This window comes from Malaclemys terrapin, chromosome 14 (assembly GCF_027887155.1).
Source record: "Malaclemys terrapin pileata isolate rMalTer1 chromosome 14, rMalTer1.hap1, whole genome shotgun sequence".
Lineage (NCBI taxonomy): Eukaryota > Metazoa > Chordata > Testudines > Emydidae > Malaclemys > Malaclemys terrapin.
In genome coordinates, this window is record NC_071518.1 from 36,901,330 (window position 1) to 36,915,839 (window position 14,510).

The 14,510-nt window shown below is 48.0% G+C and overlaps 1 protein-coding gene across 1 annotated transcript; it reads left to right on the plus strand.

Annotated features, from left to right (window-relative positions):
• The first annotated feature begins 283 nt into the window (after window positions 1-283).
• LOC128849057 (V-set domain-containing T-cell activation inhibitor 1-like) lies at window positions 284-12,990 on the plus strand. The gene is made up of 7 exons (XM_054049427.1): window positions 284-636; window positions 1,465-1,779; window positions 3,301-3,369; window positions 9,001-9,087; window positions 9,443-9,508; window positions 10,002-10,081; window positions 12,740-12,990. Exons 1-7 carry the CDS (start codon window positions 573-575, stop codon window positions 12,893-12,895), a joined length of 837 nt encoding a protein of 278 aa, XP_053905402.1. The 5' UTR covers window positions 284-572; the 3' UTR covers window positions 12,896-12,990.
• The last annotated feature ends 1,520 nt before the right edge of the window (window positions 12,991-14,510 follow it).

A 14,510-nucleotide genomic window follows, 5' to 3' on the forward strand; every position in this document is an offset into this window, starting at 1 on the left:
GTCCCTTATTATTATTTATAGTATCATAATGTGCAAAGGTCTGAGCTGTGATCAGGGCCTCTGTTTGTGCTGTCTGCTGGATCACAGCCCAATTCCTTGACCGCAAGCCCAAACTACCTCCCCTTTGCTGCTTCTTGTTAGCAGAGCTCACAGAGGTTCGCTCCTTTAGTGAAGTCTTTGCTCGCCAGATGAGGCGTCTCACGCAGGGAGAGTCTAACAGCCGCCGTACTATTTTGGTTGAGATTGGCCTTGGAGCTATATATAAAGATACACACTCGCGGCTAGACACACGTGGACAACTGTCACCTTGCTCCTTCATGGCAGAAAGGCAGAGCGAGCCATGCACCAGAACAAGTCACAGCCTTTGAAATAGCTCTGTTGTATTAAGGATACCACCACCCAGGAGGAGCAAAAAATAATTCTCATCCAATACCGTGGCTGGTTCTCTTAATCCCCAGCCCCAGAGAAAGGAACCGGTAAAGAGAACTGAGAGTTTGGGACTGTAAAACTGAAAACTCCCCCAGAATCTTCTTTCAACAGAGAACCTGCTGAGGAGACAGCACACAGCCAGGATGAGCGAGGTGTCTGTCCTGGAGAGAACCACCTTCCTACTAGGACTGCTTTGCCTTTGTACAGGTAAGAGGACTCTGGTTTAGCCATCCCAGTCCAGTTGTAGGGGGTTTGCTCTGGGTCTGACAACTCTGGAGACTGAAATCTTCCCTTTATCACAGAGCAGGGGACAGCAGTGAAAACTTCCCCACTCCAGCCATATGCATTAACCCTGCTGTGGAGGGACTCCCCTCTAGCAATGCCAAGGTAGTTCGGCCTCTTCTCCCCATTCGTTCCATGTTCCTCCGCTACCTTTAGCTTTCAGCATCTTCCCTTCCCGTCCCTCGGTCACTTTACTGTGAAAGGACCCAGCCACATTTACAGCCCTGGACAGCGCAAAGGCCTTTGATCTCAGCCAGAACCAGGGATAGTATTTTAAAGTACCGAAGTGACCACTAGCTGCTGAGCAGTATCAGTGGCACACACTGTGCAAACGTAGACATGCTGCTGCAGGGGTGACTGTCCTGAACCTGGACCTCTAAGCAATCCCCCACAGCGTTGCACTGATGTAGTTGCCTCATGCATTTAATTTTGTGTTCCCGTGTTTTCCTTCCCCGATGCCCACAACAAGCATCAGCTCATGAAGTTGCTGTGATGGACACAGTACTAAAAACAGAGCTAGACTAGAAATCTCTAACTTTCTCTATCCCTCTCCCCATACCAGTCGCCAGAACAAACTCATCCCATGCTGCAATCAGCGGCAGGCTCGCTAGTGACGCACCCACCCCTGCCCCAGTTTGGGGTCCAGCTCCTGAGCTCATAACTAGAATCCGATTTAGAAAAACCTGGGAGATCTTGGAAGAGAAAGTGTTTCAGGGCATTATTTTAAAGGATTATTTTCTCTTCCTCTTCTAGGCTCTGCAGATGCTGCTGCCCTGGGCGTGTATCAGTCCCCGCCCTGTATCTTTGCAGCTGTGGGGACGGAGCCCATTATGGAGTGCAGGTTCCCTCCCATAGAGGCAAGCGAAATAGCTTTTATCTCATGGTACAAAGAGGAGAGGAGACTGAGCCCCTCAGACGGACGGTTCAGGTGGTCTGAAAACCTCACAGCAGGGTCTGTTTCTCTTCGGATACCTCATGTGCAGGCTCAGGATGCTGGAGTCTATACCTGTGAGATGGGGAATATCACCCACAGCTCTCCCGGGAATGGCACAAAACTGGAAGTTCGCGGTAAGCAGGTCCCAGCCTGAGCAGTGAGTGTCCTTTACTCATTTCTCCTTGCCCGCTGACGAGCTGCAGCGTGGGAATAGAGGGGGCATTGCAGGGAGGTAATGTGGGACGGCCGGATGGTGGGTGAACTATGGCTGGGGAGAGAGGGGAATATTGAGGGCATGGGGCTGAAGGGTGCGTGGTGGGGGTGAGACAGGCAAGCTAAGGAGAGGCCCTGGCTGAGGGAGCCACCTGCTCGGACAGATGTCACATGACAGCGGTCACGGATCATAGCCCAAACCTCAATCAGTCCATGGTGCCCAGGTGTGGACGTAATAGCAAACCTTATCCCAGCTGAGGGTGTGGACACACTCCGTGACTGATGCAGCATCATTGTCTGAAGCACAACTGATTGACTGCTGTAGTGTAGATAAGCTCTTAGTGTTGATTTAGTCTCACTTGAGTGATTCGGTGGCGAATAGAGGAGCTGGGGGCACACGGAGGGAGTAGGGCTCATTCTGTGCCAGTTAGGAAGGTTGGAAACGAGACCCCAGCCAATTCCCCTCAGCTGGGAGAAGAGACCCGCCTGCAGATCAAAGGTGAAAACCGCAAACCAGGCTTGAGATCTTAATTCTCTGACTGGGGAAAGGTAATTAAAGCTAATTCCAAATGCGGGCTACGGGGGAGAGCCCCTGAGAGCCAGAGGGGCATGTGTCCCACCTGCTTTTCACATGGTTGTTATGGCCTTATTCTAAACCAAACCCCAGAAGTCCCATCAGAAGCTCTTGTCCCCACTGAGGGCTCTGTCAAGGGCAATGTTTTGATTCTGCAAAACCCGGGCTATTCACACGGGCAGCGAGTCTGAGCTTGACCATGTCAAAAGAAGCCCTTTTATCTGAGGGCCAGAAAAAGCAACTGAGAGGTGTTGTAGCTGGTGGCAGACACCTTCCTCTCCCCCTAAAGCTCGGGTAAGCCCAGAGCCCACCACTCACTGTTAGGGGCTAGAAAGAAACAACCCTCTGGACAGGTGTGAAGCGGTTACTCACTGTCCAGCACGCTCCCTTGTGGCCAAGCGTAGTGCAGCAGGCTTTTCACATCTGGTGCCCCATCTTGCAGCTCAGCCCTCCATCCAGGACATGGATAGTCCCATCCCTTCCAGGGTAGTAAAAAGCCCAGCCAAACAAGAGTGCCATGACCTTATGCCAGGCCTTCAGCCCCACCCAGGGCTCAGGGTCCTTGTCCCCTTGCACCAGAGGGGCTTAGACACCCCTTTCCTTTGGGGGTGGGGAGGAGAGTAGAAGAATGCAGGCAAGCCCTGGGACCCCGTATTATGCAGCTAAGAGCTGCTGCTACCTCAGACTCACTGCTACGTTCCTGGGCTACTTCCTACCTTCATCTGCCTCCAGGCCTTTCCCAGAGCAGCGCCCACCCCCCCTTGGGCTGCTTCCTGCCAGTCTGTGACAGTGGCAGAGCCTACCACGATTCCTTTGAAAATCCCAGCATCCAAAGTGAGACTCTCTGTGTTGCTGATTTATGTTTTAGGTTCAGGTCAGAAACCGGAGAATCAAACGGCAGGAGAAGAGTGTGTTCATTTTACTGCACCCCAGCAAGGTAATCACGGCTGGGGGGGAGAAGGATACCTACCCTATTTCATTATCAAAGATGATCAGTTTTAGAAAATTAGAAACAAAATAGTGACACAAACAGATTTTCAGCCCTATGAGGTGTCTAATTTGATCTTGCTCAACCAGATAATTAACTTGTTCACACAATTATCCCTGATAACTGCACACACACACACACACACACACACAAAATCACATGCACGTTTCTCAGGTGCACTTGCACATCAGGCCCTGAGGTTATACTTTTAAAGATGAGCTGGATTAATTGTATCGAACAAACAACCCTTCACTGAACACAGTTAATCACAGGCCCAGAGTCAGCTCCACAGCTAGTGTAAACTGATGTTGTTCCACTGGCGTTAATAAAGCAACGTTAATTTATAGCAGCTGAGAGTCTGGCACGTGAAATCGGTTCCTCCCTCCATCCTTTGAACCCTGAGCTCCTCCACCTCCAAAAACCTGAAATATGCCGCCAAGAGTGAAATGTATGTAGTCAGCTCTGAAAATTCACTCTTCATTAGTATTTGCACTAGTATTAGTCATTCAGATACCACAAGGCCGGATGGATGAACTCTTTCTATAGAATACTCACAGAAAACAAACACAACCAAGGGTGTAATCATAGTCAAAGCAAATTAAAAATGTAAACCTGTATTTGCAGAAATTATTTTGCAGTATTTATCCAGCTCTTGAAATCACACCCTGTGCACTTAAACTCACTCTGCATTTTTTGTGTAGTGTTTTTATGCACGGTAAGACAGCTGTTGCATTCCACCTCAGAGGTGGCTGCATTTCGGCCATGTGCAATGCTACTCCTATATTTACAAAAACAATGAGGAGTCCTTGTGGTGCCTTAGAGACTAACAAATTTATTTGGGCATAAGCTTTCGTGGGCTTACTCTGAACTCTGGGGTACAGCTGTGGGGACCTGCATGAAAGACCGTAAGCTTATATTCTACCAGCTTCGGTTAAAAACTTCCCCAAGGCACAAATTCCTTTCCTTGTCCTTGGACAATATTGCTGCCACCACCAAGTGATTGAGACAAAAATTCAGGGAAGGGTCACTTGGATCCCTATCCCCCCAAAATATCCCCCAAGTCCCTTCACCCCATTTCCTGGGGAGGCTTGAGAATAATATACCAACTAATTGCCTTTAAGGTATGTACAGACCAGACCCTTTATCTTTAGGACACTAAAATCAATCAGGTTGTTAAAAGAACTTTATTATAAGAAAAAAGTAAAAGAATCACACCTGCAAAATCAGGATAACAAATTTATTTGGGCAGTCTCTAAGGTGCCACAAGGACTCCTCGTTGTTTTTGCTGATACAGACTAACATGGCTACCACTCTGAAATCTGTATTTACAGTGTATAATTTGAGCAGTCAGCCAGAAAAGCACTTTAGGTTCCATTTGGATGAAAGGTTACATAAATGAAAAAGCTTTTAATCCTGTGGAATTTCCCTAGTCAACATGAACCTTAGCGCTAAGCCTGGCCTTGTCTACACTACAAAGTTAGGTTGACATAAGCCGCTTTACGTCAATCTAGTTGTGGATGTGTCTGCGTTTAAATTGGTCTCCCACAGATGTAAGTGCCCCATCATGCTGACACAGTAGCACGACCTGCCCGAGCAGAGTTGAGCCAAGGTCAATGTACAGAGGTTGACGCAGTGCAAGTGTAGACACTGTGTTACTTATGGTGACCCTACCGGTCTTCCAGCAGGTGTCCCACAATGCCTGATCCTGACCGCTCTGGTCACAATTGTCAGCTCCAATGCCCAGGGGACACGTAGACTGGAAACCCTCCCCCCGCTTTAAAGCCCTTGTGAATTTTTGAAATGACTTTTCCTGGTTGCCTAGAGCTTGGTGGACACACCTCTGTCCGCTCTCCGCTGCTGTGTACAACTGACCATGGCAGCTGCACACTTCAGACACGCTCCTCGCTGGAGTAGACAGAAGGTATTGGGGCTCCTGGGCCTGTAGGGAGAAGAGGCTGTGCAGGCACAGCTCCGAACCTGCTATAGAAACGTCAACATCTTCCAGCAGATTGCTTGGGGATGCAGGAGGAGGGGTACTACGGGGACCAGCAGCAGTCCAGCGTGAAACCCAAGGAGCTGCAGCAGGCGTATCAGAAGACCAGAGGCCAACAATCAATCTGATGCCAAGCTGCAGACCCGCTGCACGCCCTCCTCAGCAGAGACATCCCCCGCACAGCACCAGATACCTCCAAGGAGCCCAAAGTCACAGGCCTCTGCTGTGAACAGTGGAAGAGAAGGAGGAGGAAGTGGAGGAGGTAGCGTATGGGGGGGAAGGACAACTGGGAGATCCAGCTGTGCAGCAAGCCATGACATGTTTTTGACTCCACCACAGTTCAGCCAGTCTAGCACAAGGGACCGCGGGTAAGTGTGGAAATAAATTCTCCATTACCGGGAAGCAGTAAAATAGCAGGACACAGCTTTGGACTTTCGTTAATTTACTCCTGCTAGAAGAGGCAGTGGTACATCCAAGAGAGGCAGAGTTGATATCTGCTTTTTGTTCATGTCTAGCATTACGAGGGGGACAGGGTATACAGAGCAGGTTTTTTTTACGTACACAGGGATGTCCCTGGAACCTCTGAGAGCTTTCCATGAACTTTCCATTGGGGTTCTCTGCCGTCCTCTGCTGAAGGTTTTAGGGATGACTGCCTTATTTCTTCCTCCGTGGCAGGACACCTCCCCACACCCGTCCGGGATAACTTTGGCAGGCACTAATGCAGCACATAGGCTAGCAGCATATGGGCCTGGGGGGCTTTGGGATCCCAGCAGCAGCTGTGCTCTCTGTGCCTTTGTTACTCTCCCAAGTGAGATATCAGCTAAAATCACCACCACCTGTGGAAAATGGTGCCAGCCTTCAGTGCCTTTTCCTTGTACTTCGTTTCATGCAACCAAGCAATTTCCTCCTTGTTTCCTTCACCCTTGGCAGGTCAGACTCACCATAGCTGGTGCTGCCAGTGGCACCAGGGTTCAGGAACTCCAAAGCACAAGCGTCAATAAGCTTGTCTTGTTTAACACTTTAGGGGAGCAAGGGAAGGGGGAGGGGGGGTTCTGAGTCTTAAGTTTCATTTTCCGTTCCTACTCTCCTGACAATGGTACCTCTGTGTGTTTTATGTGGCCTCAAGGGGTTCTCCCTCCACACCAGCGGAACAACCATCCCAGATAAGGAGGAGAGATTAAAAAAAAAAAAAAGGACATGGGAGGCCATGTTCTGCAAGAGCCTTCAAGCCAGTGCTTTCCAGGAGGCCTGGAGGGTGAAAATTGCAGAATGTACAGAGAAGGAAAGGGGGCAAGAGAAAGGCACAGGAGATGCTCCAGGACATAATAGAGCTGGTCTGACAGCAAACTCAGATGCTGCAAGCTTTTGTTGACCTCCAGGTTCAACAATCCCGGGCTCAACTCCCCTTGCAGTCAGTGGAGAACTGCAGCATAGCTCTTCCCTACATATCCCTCCCCCCAGCTATTCTCATGGCCTCAGGGCCTACCCCTACCCCTCCACACTGGGGGAAAAGCATGGACAGCCACAGCTTCATCTACATTGACCTGTGAGAGCCACAGTTGATGTAGGCATAGCTACAATGGATATCAATGCTCCTTCCTCTTGTTCATTTACTAAATTTCCTCAATTTTTTAAAGTTAAAATATATTTGCCTTAAAGTTGGTCAGATTATTTTTAGCAGTTGTTTTTGTTAGTGAATAAAAAGCTGCTGACAGTGAAAAGAGTGTCTTGTACACTCACAACCCACTGGGTCAGTACCGAACACTAAAGCTGTCATAAATGTACAGCAGACCCCCCAACATTAATAGGTATAGGCACTGTTATATGCACAGATGTGCAGTAAGTGCCACACAGTTGCTAACAGGCCCACAGCCTGCCACCCCAGGTTGAGCAGACTATACCATAGCACATTACTGTGGCTTCCTGTTAATGTGCTCTTTCAAAGCTTCCATAAGTCATATAGCTCCTCGCTGAGCTCATCTGATAGCCCTTGTGTCTGGCTGTTCAAACTCAGCAGACAGCCACTCCACCTTCACTCCTGCAGCAAGTTTTCCCCCTTCGCTTCACAAATATTATGCAGGACACAACAGGCAGCTATAACCATTGGAATATTTTTCACGCTGAGATCCAAATCTGGTGGTCAAACAGCACCAGCACCCTTTCAATCTACCAAGAGCACATTCAACTGTCATTCTGCACCTGCTGAGACTGTAGTTGAATCACGCCTTGCTGCTGTCAAGGTGGCCAGTGTGTAGCTTCATGAACCAGGGAAGTAAGAGGTTGGCTGGGTTCCCCAGGTCATTATTGGCATTTCAACATCGCCAATGGTAATCTGCCGGTCAGAAAGAAGGTCCCTGCTTGTAGCTTTCTTAACAGTCCAGTGTTCTTAAAGATGCAACTGTCATGCACCAACAGTGATGTCAGAGAAGCACCCCCAGTGATCCACCAGCACTTGCATATCCATGGAAAAGGTCAGTGCAGTTCTCATTTTGGTGTCCCTGAACTGGAAGAGTAGGGTGAGCTCAGTGGAGAGGATCCAGGAATGTGACTTTGCACATCCAAAAATTCTGCAGCCACTGCTCATCATTCCAAACGTGCATTATGATGTGCTCATTTCTTGGGCCCAGAAATGGCACTCCACTGTTTGCAGCTGCTCAGTGAGCACCAACAACGACCTTGAATTGGTTCTCGCTATGTCCTACATTAAACTGACTGCCAGGAAATCATCATGTTCCCTGTGATTCTTCTTCTGGCTCTGCAAATACAGGAGGATCCTCCATCTTGTGTTTGCAAAGCTCATGACAACAGTGCAGAGCTGTGCAGGCTCCAAGCTTCTGTCAGAGATGGTGGACAGTGACAGGTCCCACACGGATTCATGGAAAATCGAAAATAGGTGTGGAAATGATGGGATAGAGAAATTAGGGATGGACAACATTGCATTATGGGAAGTTGACCTCTTGCTCCAAGCTACCACTGTGTGAGTCATTTCTGCTCCACCATGCATTCCCAAAAGACTCTGCACTGGATGGGGGGATAGCTACCCATTGTGCACCACACTGTGCATCAACACAAGCACTCCTGGTGAGTACACACTTCACCAATGCAAGGAAACAAGTGTGCACAGTCACAAGCGATGTACTTTCTGTGACAGCTGTATGCCGACTTAACTTGTGGCAGCAAAACTTGATAGTGTAGACATGGCCTATTAGTCATTAGTAGAACTGATCAGAGAGAAATGTAAATAAAATCATTGAAAAATGTTATGATTTTTTCCCCTGTTCTGGGGAGGTTTGGTTGCTTGGTTGGGTTGGGTTTGGTTTAATTTAATTTAATTTTCACTTTGAAAAGAAATTGACCAAATATAACTAGACCAAAAACGTGAGAGAAAAACGTTGGCAAAAATTGTTAAAATATTTTTCCTTTAAGAAAAAGGTGAAAAATTTCAAGCAGTTTTGTTTTATTTTGATGACTGTTGTGCGTTATTACAAGCCCAACCATGAAATAATGTTACCTCGTTTAGTTATTTGTTCTCACTTAGTCAATGTGTTCTTGACATGAATACTGTCTCTCATCTCTGCCCGACACAGAACATACGGCTTTGATAGTGTGTCTGCCTCTTCTGTTCCTGCTGACACTGAGTGCGCTCATCATCTGCTACTTCAAACGGCCAAAATGTGAGTTTGCTCCTCCAAGCAAAATGCATCCTAGCCAATGAGAGCAACATGCTCACTTCAGAGCTTCATCTTAGACCAGGTCCAGAGAGTGTAGGTAACACGGACCACAGACTTTACAGCCAACATCAGAAATTGCTTTGCCAACAAAACTTACAGCAAGAAATCCAGTCTCTGAGCAAACAAAATATGACCCTTACAGAGGACCATACCAGCGAGGGCACTGGGGCTTATTTACACACACAAGTTACACCGGTTTAACTTAAATCAGTTCATTATTATTCTTATTTATCTGTAGGAATTTGCTGTTGCTATTTTGTGCTCCAGGACATTCAGTCTGCCCGTTGTCTGTTTTTAGGTTTCCCAGCTGAGGAAAGCCTTAGGAGCCAATTGGATATGCACACAGAGACGCCAGCACAACAAGGCAAGAACGCACGAGAAATTGCTCCAATTTTTGTCCTCTTGAGGCCAGAGGAAGTCACTGTGGCCTCTTCTCTAGCTGTGCTCAAGCGGTCAGGCGACACACATAGGAGTCAGATATAGAGAATAAACCTGTGCTAATGATCCCAGGTGGTCCCTTCCAGCCCTATCGTCACTGATTCCAGACAAAGCCAGTGATCCATAGAGGCTAAGGACCCGTTTCAGCACGTCGGTTCCCTCAGCCCTGGACTCAGGGAGAGTTCAGGGGAGTCACAGGTGCTCAGCTCCTTTGAAAATCAGGCCCTACATCCCTGTTCTACAAGATGCTGAATGCTTCCCAGGCACTCAGGATCCTTCAGGATCAGGCCCTACATTAACCCAGCTCTGTATCTTTGAGGTAGGGGGCAGGGTTTCTTCATGAAAAGGCTACCGTCACCATTCTGTGTAACTTACATACTAATTAGTGTTTCTTTGTTTGTTTTACGAATTAACCACAGAAGTACCCCCTGACTTGTATCACATGCCAAAAAGCACCACTAGACTCGCACAACAGAAGGAAAGACAACTGCAACCTCAGGTACAAAGCTGCTTTTCCCATCCCACCGAGCATTACAACATCAAGTACCCTGCTCAGTTTCCCGCCCCAAAGCAACTGTCTTGTGATCAAGGCTTTTCGTGATCACTTTCAGGCAGCTGGGATGTAACAGAACCCGTGTTTCAGGAAGAGGAACTGCAAGGGAGTAGGTTGCTCTGGGTTTGCAGTAGGGCTTTGTTAGGTTTAGTTCTTTATTTTCTAACACAGAAACACTCTAACTTGCATTTAAAGGTGGGTTAAAGCTAGAGGGGGCCTGGATCAATCAAAACTAAGTGCCCCCCAAAACTAGGTGATACGGGCTGGTGGACAAAACTCACCTCAACATTCAAGACGTGGGAGGGGAAACGGAAGGTAGTCCCTATCTTGGGAATGCAAGACATGTGCCTTCAGGGGTGCGGCTTAGACTGACTGATCTACTCCTTGGATAGTATCAGAGGGGTAGCCGTGTTAGTCTGAATCTGTAAAAAGCAACAGAGGGTCCTGTGGCACCTTTGAGACTAACAGAAGTATTGGGAGCATAAGCTTTCGTGGGTAAGAACCTCACTTCTTCAGATGCAAGTGCATCTGTTAGTCTCAAAGGTGCCACAGGACCCTCTGTTATTCCTTGGATAGTTAAGGCCTCTCTGTATTTTCCAAGCGGGAGGGGATTGTATTTATCTTGCTAATGAACAGAGTCTGAAGTGACGTATAAGAGGGGGAGCTGCATATCAGTAAGCAGGGGTGAGTTGCAGGGAGAGGTAAATAACTCATTGAAGGGGTGCTGGAAGATGGTATTAGTCACGCTGAGGGCTTGTCTAAACTACTGTGTGGGGTCAATCCAAGATACGCAACTTCAGCTACGTGAATAACGTAGCTGAAGTCGATGTACTTAGATCTATTTACCGCGGTGCCTTCACTGTGGCAAGTCAACAGCTGACGCTCTCCCGTCGACTCCGCTTGCGCTCCTCGTTCTGATTGAGTACCGGAGTCGGCGGGAGAGTGCTCAGCGGTCGATTTATTATGTCTATACCCCCGCTGGATCGATTGCTACCCGCATAGTGTAGACAAGCCCCGATATATAGACACAGGCTAAATTCTGAATTTTCCTCATGTCCTTAACCCAGTCCAAAATTAACAGTGTGCGAAGCATTCATGCCTCCCATTCGAGAAATAATGACAAATAAGTGACTCAAGATCCACCTGAAAGCTAAAACCAGCTCTTAATTCTGGTCAGAGCCCCTGAGAGGACTGCAGCCTGCCAGACATGGAACAGCCGGATTTCGAGCTCAGGTCTCTCTCTCCTGGTTTTGATGGTCTTTCACATACCAAAACCCCAAAGTTACGTTGATTCCCCTTGCACATCTCTTCTGCTAAGAGTCCATTGTAAACAAACTGTATTTAAAAGTCTCCTGCAGGGTTTGGAGTGTATCCATAAAAGCAGAGCTTGGTTCTTTAACCCTTTGAGATTATTCTCAAGAGCACCGGTGATGGCAAAGGCACAGCGAGAGCCATGTCGGCCTAGATGGTTCCCACATTCCCACTGTGCTTTAAAGCTGATCTCGGAGGTAATGCAGTGGGCTGTGTGTTCTGCCCCAAGAGCTGGGAAAGAGCCTCTAATTCAGACATTATGGCTTGGTCCTGAATGAAAGAACCATCAGCTTAATTGAAACATATCCATCGCAGATGGCCACCTCCCTAGTGCTGGATTCTGTACTGGGTTGGAGGCTTGTGCTTCGTTCATTCCAAATTCCTGATCTGGAACCCCGAGATCAGGTTTCATGGAGTCTTAACTCATTGGGGCTGGAGGAGAAAGGGTGGATTATAAAAAGCAGGTCTCTGTTATTCTTTCCTGGTTCTAGGATAGTGAAGACCGCCATTATCCCACCTTGTTATTCTCAGCTGCCATTTTCCTCTCCTTTATTTCTCCAGCTCCTCCCTGCTAATATTGAGCCACCTTCATTTCAGGGCCCCATCCTGAAAAGTGCTGAGCACCTCCTGCAAGGTGTGGAGCATCCTCAGCTCCCATTGAGGTCAATGGGTGTTCAGTGCCTCTTAAGAGGTGTTGATTTCAATTGATTCCTATTGACTTCCCTGGGAGTCAGGCATCTAAATACCTTTCAGGAGCTGGGCCTGAGCCTGCTTCAGTACTGGGCTCTCCACAACCAACCTGCTTTGGTGCTTAGCTCTTTTTTTAAAGACCAAGTCTGAGAAACTGCTTTGACCCTTCGAACTTAATACACATCCTTTAAAAAAGCCGTGGGCGGATTTTGTGTTTGTAGACAGCGTCACACAACTACATAGGCAGGCACGCTGCTTTAGGCACCAGCTAACCCAACATCTGCAGGGACTAGCATCCGTCTATCCCAGCTCCCTCTCTGTGGTAGAAGCAAATGAAAATGTGCTAAGGGGCAGATTAGAAACTCAAACAGGACCTCGGCCTCTAACAAATCTCATGAGAAAAAGCGTTTCAAGAAGGTTTTTCCTAATGAGATCTGAGGAGACTGTCTGATCAGCACCCCTGTCTAATTAACCTTTGTGAACATTGGTGGAAGATGGACTCAAGAGGCAAAGGCCAGTTCTGTATTTGGTGTCTTCATTCAATGAGATCCTCAGACCACAGTCATGTATGTGTTGTGTTTTGTTTTGTTTTGAATGTCCCAGACTCCCGCGAACCCAACTGAAGACGGCCTGAATTATAGCTCTATGTACTTCAGCCAGGAATATCCAGAGGCTGCACAAATGGATGAAGAGAGAACAGAACTATATGCACCAGTGAAGAAAAAGAAAAAGTCAGCCTCTGATGCAGTGTCCGAATGACATTAGACTAATCAGTGTGGTCCGAGTCACGCTGGATGGCTTATCGCATTGGCAGACAAGCCCCAGTTTTGTCCTGTCCGTGCTTCAGATCTCACTTAAAATAAAGTGCTCTGCCTCCTATCAGACCCTGAGCAGAAACACGGGTTGCAATGGGACTGTTGCCTTTCTCGCTCCGATAATTCGTTGACACATAAGTATACACACAGTCAAATCACTGTTGAATCTCTGTCCATAGAGACAAAGATTTTCAAGCTTAATGTTCCTACTGTCTGAGGCTGAAGACGTGTGTGCAAGTTTTTTTTATACTGGTCACAGCCACCACTAAACAATAACAATTGCCAAGGTTTCATTTTAATTGTTGAGTGAAGTCCAGCTGTGTTCATATTCCATTCGCAGAACTATTAGTAGTAGGAGTGGAATTATAAGAACACCTACAGGCCCTGCTGAGATCAGGGCCTCCTTGTGCTAGGGGCTGTACATACACATAGTTAGAGACACTCCTAGCCCAAAAGACCTTACTGCCTCAGGGGAGCAGGAAGCAAGCCATGGAGAGATTAAGGCATCTGCTCAAGCTCACAAATATTAAGGGGACATTCGCTCACCAAACTTTCCCAGTGCAAGGTGGGAAACTGAGGTGACGGACACTGCCCAACACACTGTGGGATCAGGTTTGCTTATGGTCACATGCTTTTGAATGTTGTGGTGGTGTTTTCCCAGAGTAATGCTGGGTTCCCTGTCCCCTTTGTGATAAAGGTCCTCTTTTGCTCTACACTGACTCAGTGCTTGCGAGTGGGGAAGTACAGCCCCTTGGGGGTGTTGGGTTTTCCCAGGTTACTGGATGGGGGCCTGAGACAATTCTGTTTTGTATTGTTAATAGGAACCCCTAGATACTGAGCCCAGCCCTTGTTGCTGCCAACTCCACCTGGCAGAAGGGTTACATTTTGGGGTTCAGAGAGGTGTGTTCACCTCCCACCCCCGGGGGGGGGCGGTAGGGTGAGGCATCTAGAAATGTCTCTAACTAGCTCACAGCTGCCACCGCTTCTCTGCCATCGCTGGCTGCTGTCTCTCTGCCACTTCTCTGCTGCTGCCACTGGCCATCATCTCTCTTCCACCGCTACTTCTCTGCCACCACTGCTGTCTCTCTTCCACCACTCCTCTGCCACAGCTGGCCACTGCTGCTGCTAGCCACCGTCTCCACTGCCACAATGTCATGTTCTGCAGTTCCACTATTTAACCCAGCTCGTCATGATCTGAGCTCTCAATGATTTCAGTAGGGAGTGGGGAACCTCACCGCCAGTGCAATCTCTCGGTTGTCTTTCACTCTTCCCACACAAGGTCAAAGGCTTAGCTCCTAGACCTGCTCAGCAGTGCGGTCAGCTATAGGAATCACAAACCAAAACCAAGGACTCTAATCTGCTCTGTCATTAAACACCAGAGAGGGGCAAGTCAAATGGTGTCTAGGCAGAGTCCACACCACCAGGTAGGAAGCAAAACTTACCGGTGACGTCTACTTTCTGAGCAAATGCAAGAAAACAAAACATCATGCCCAGAGCTCTGACCATCTATAATCCTCTGACCACTACATACAATTCCCAATATGCTGAACAGCTCTGCA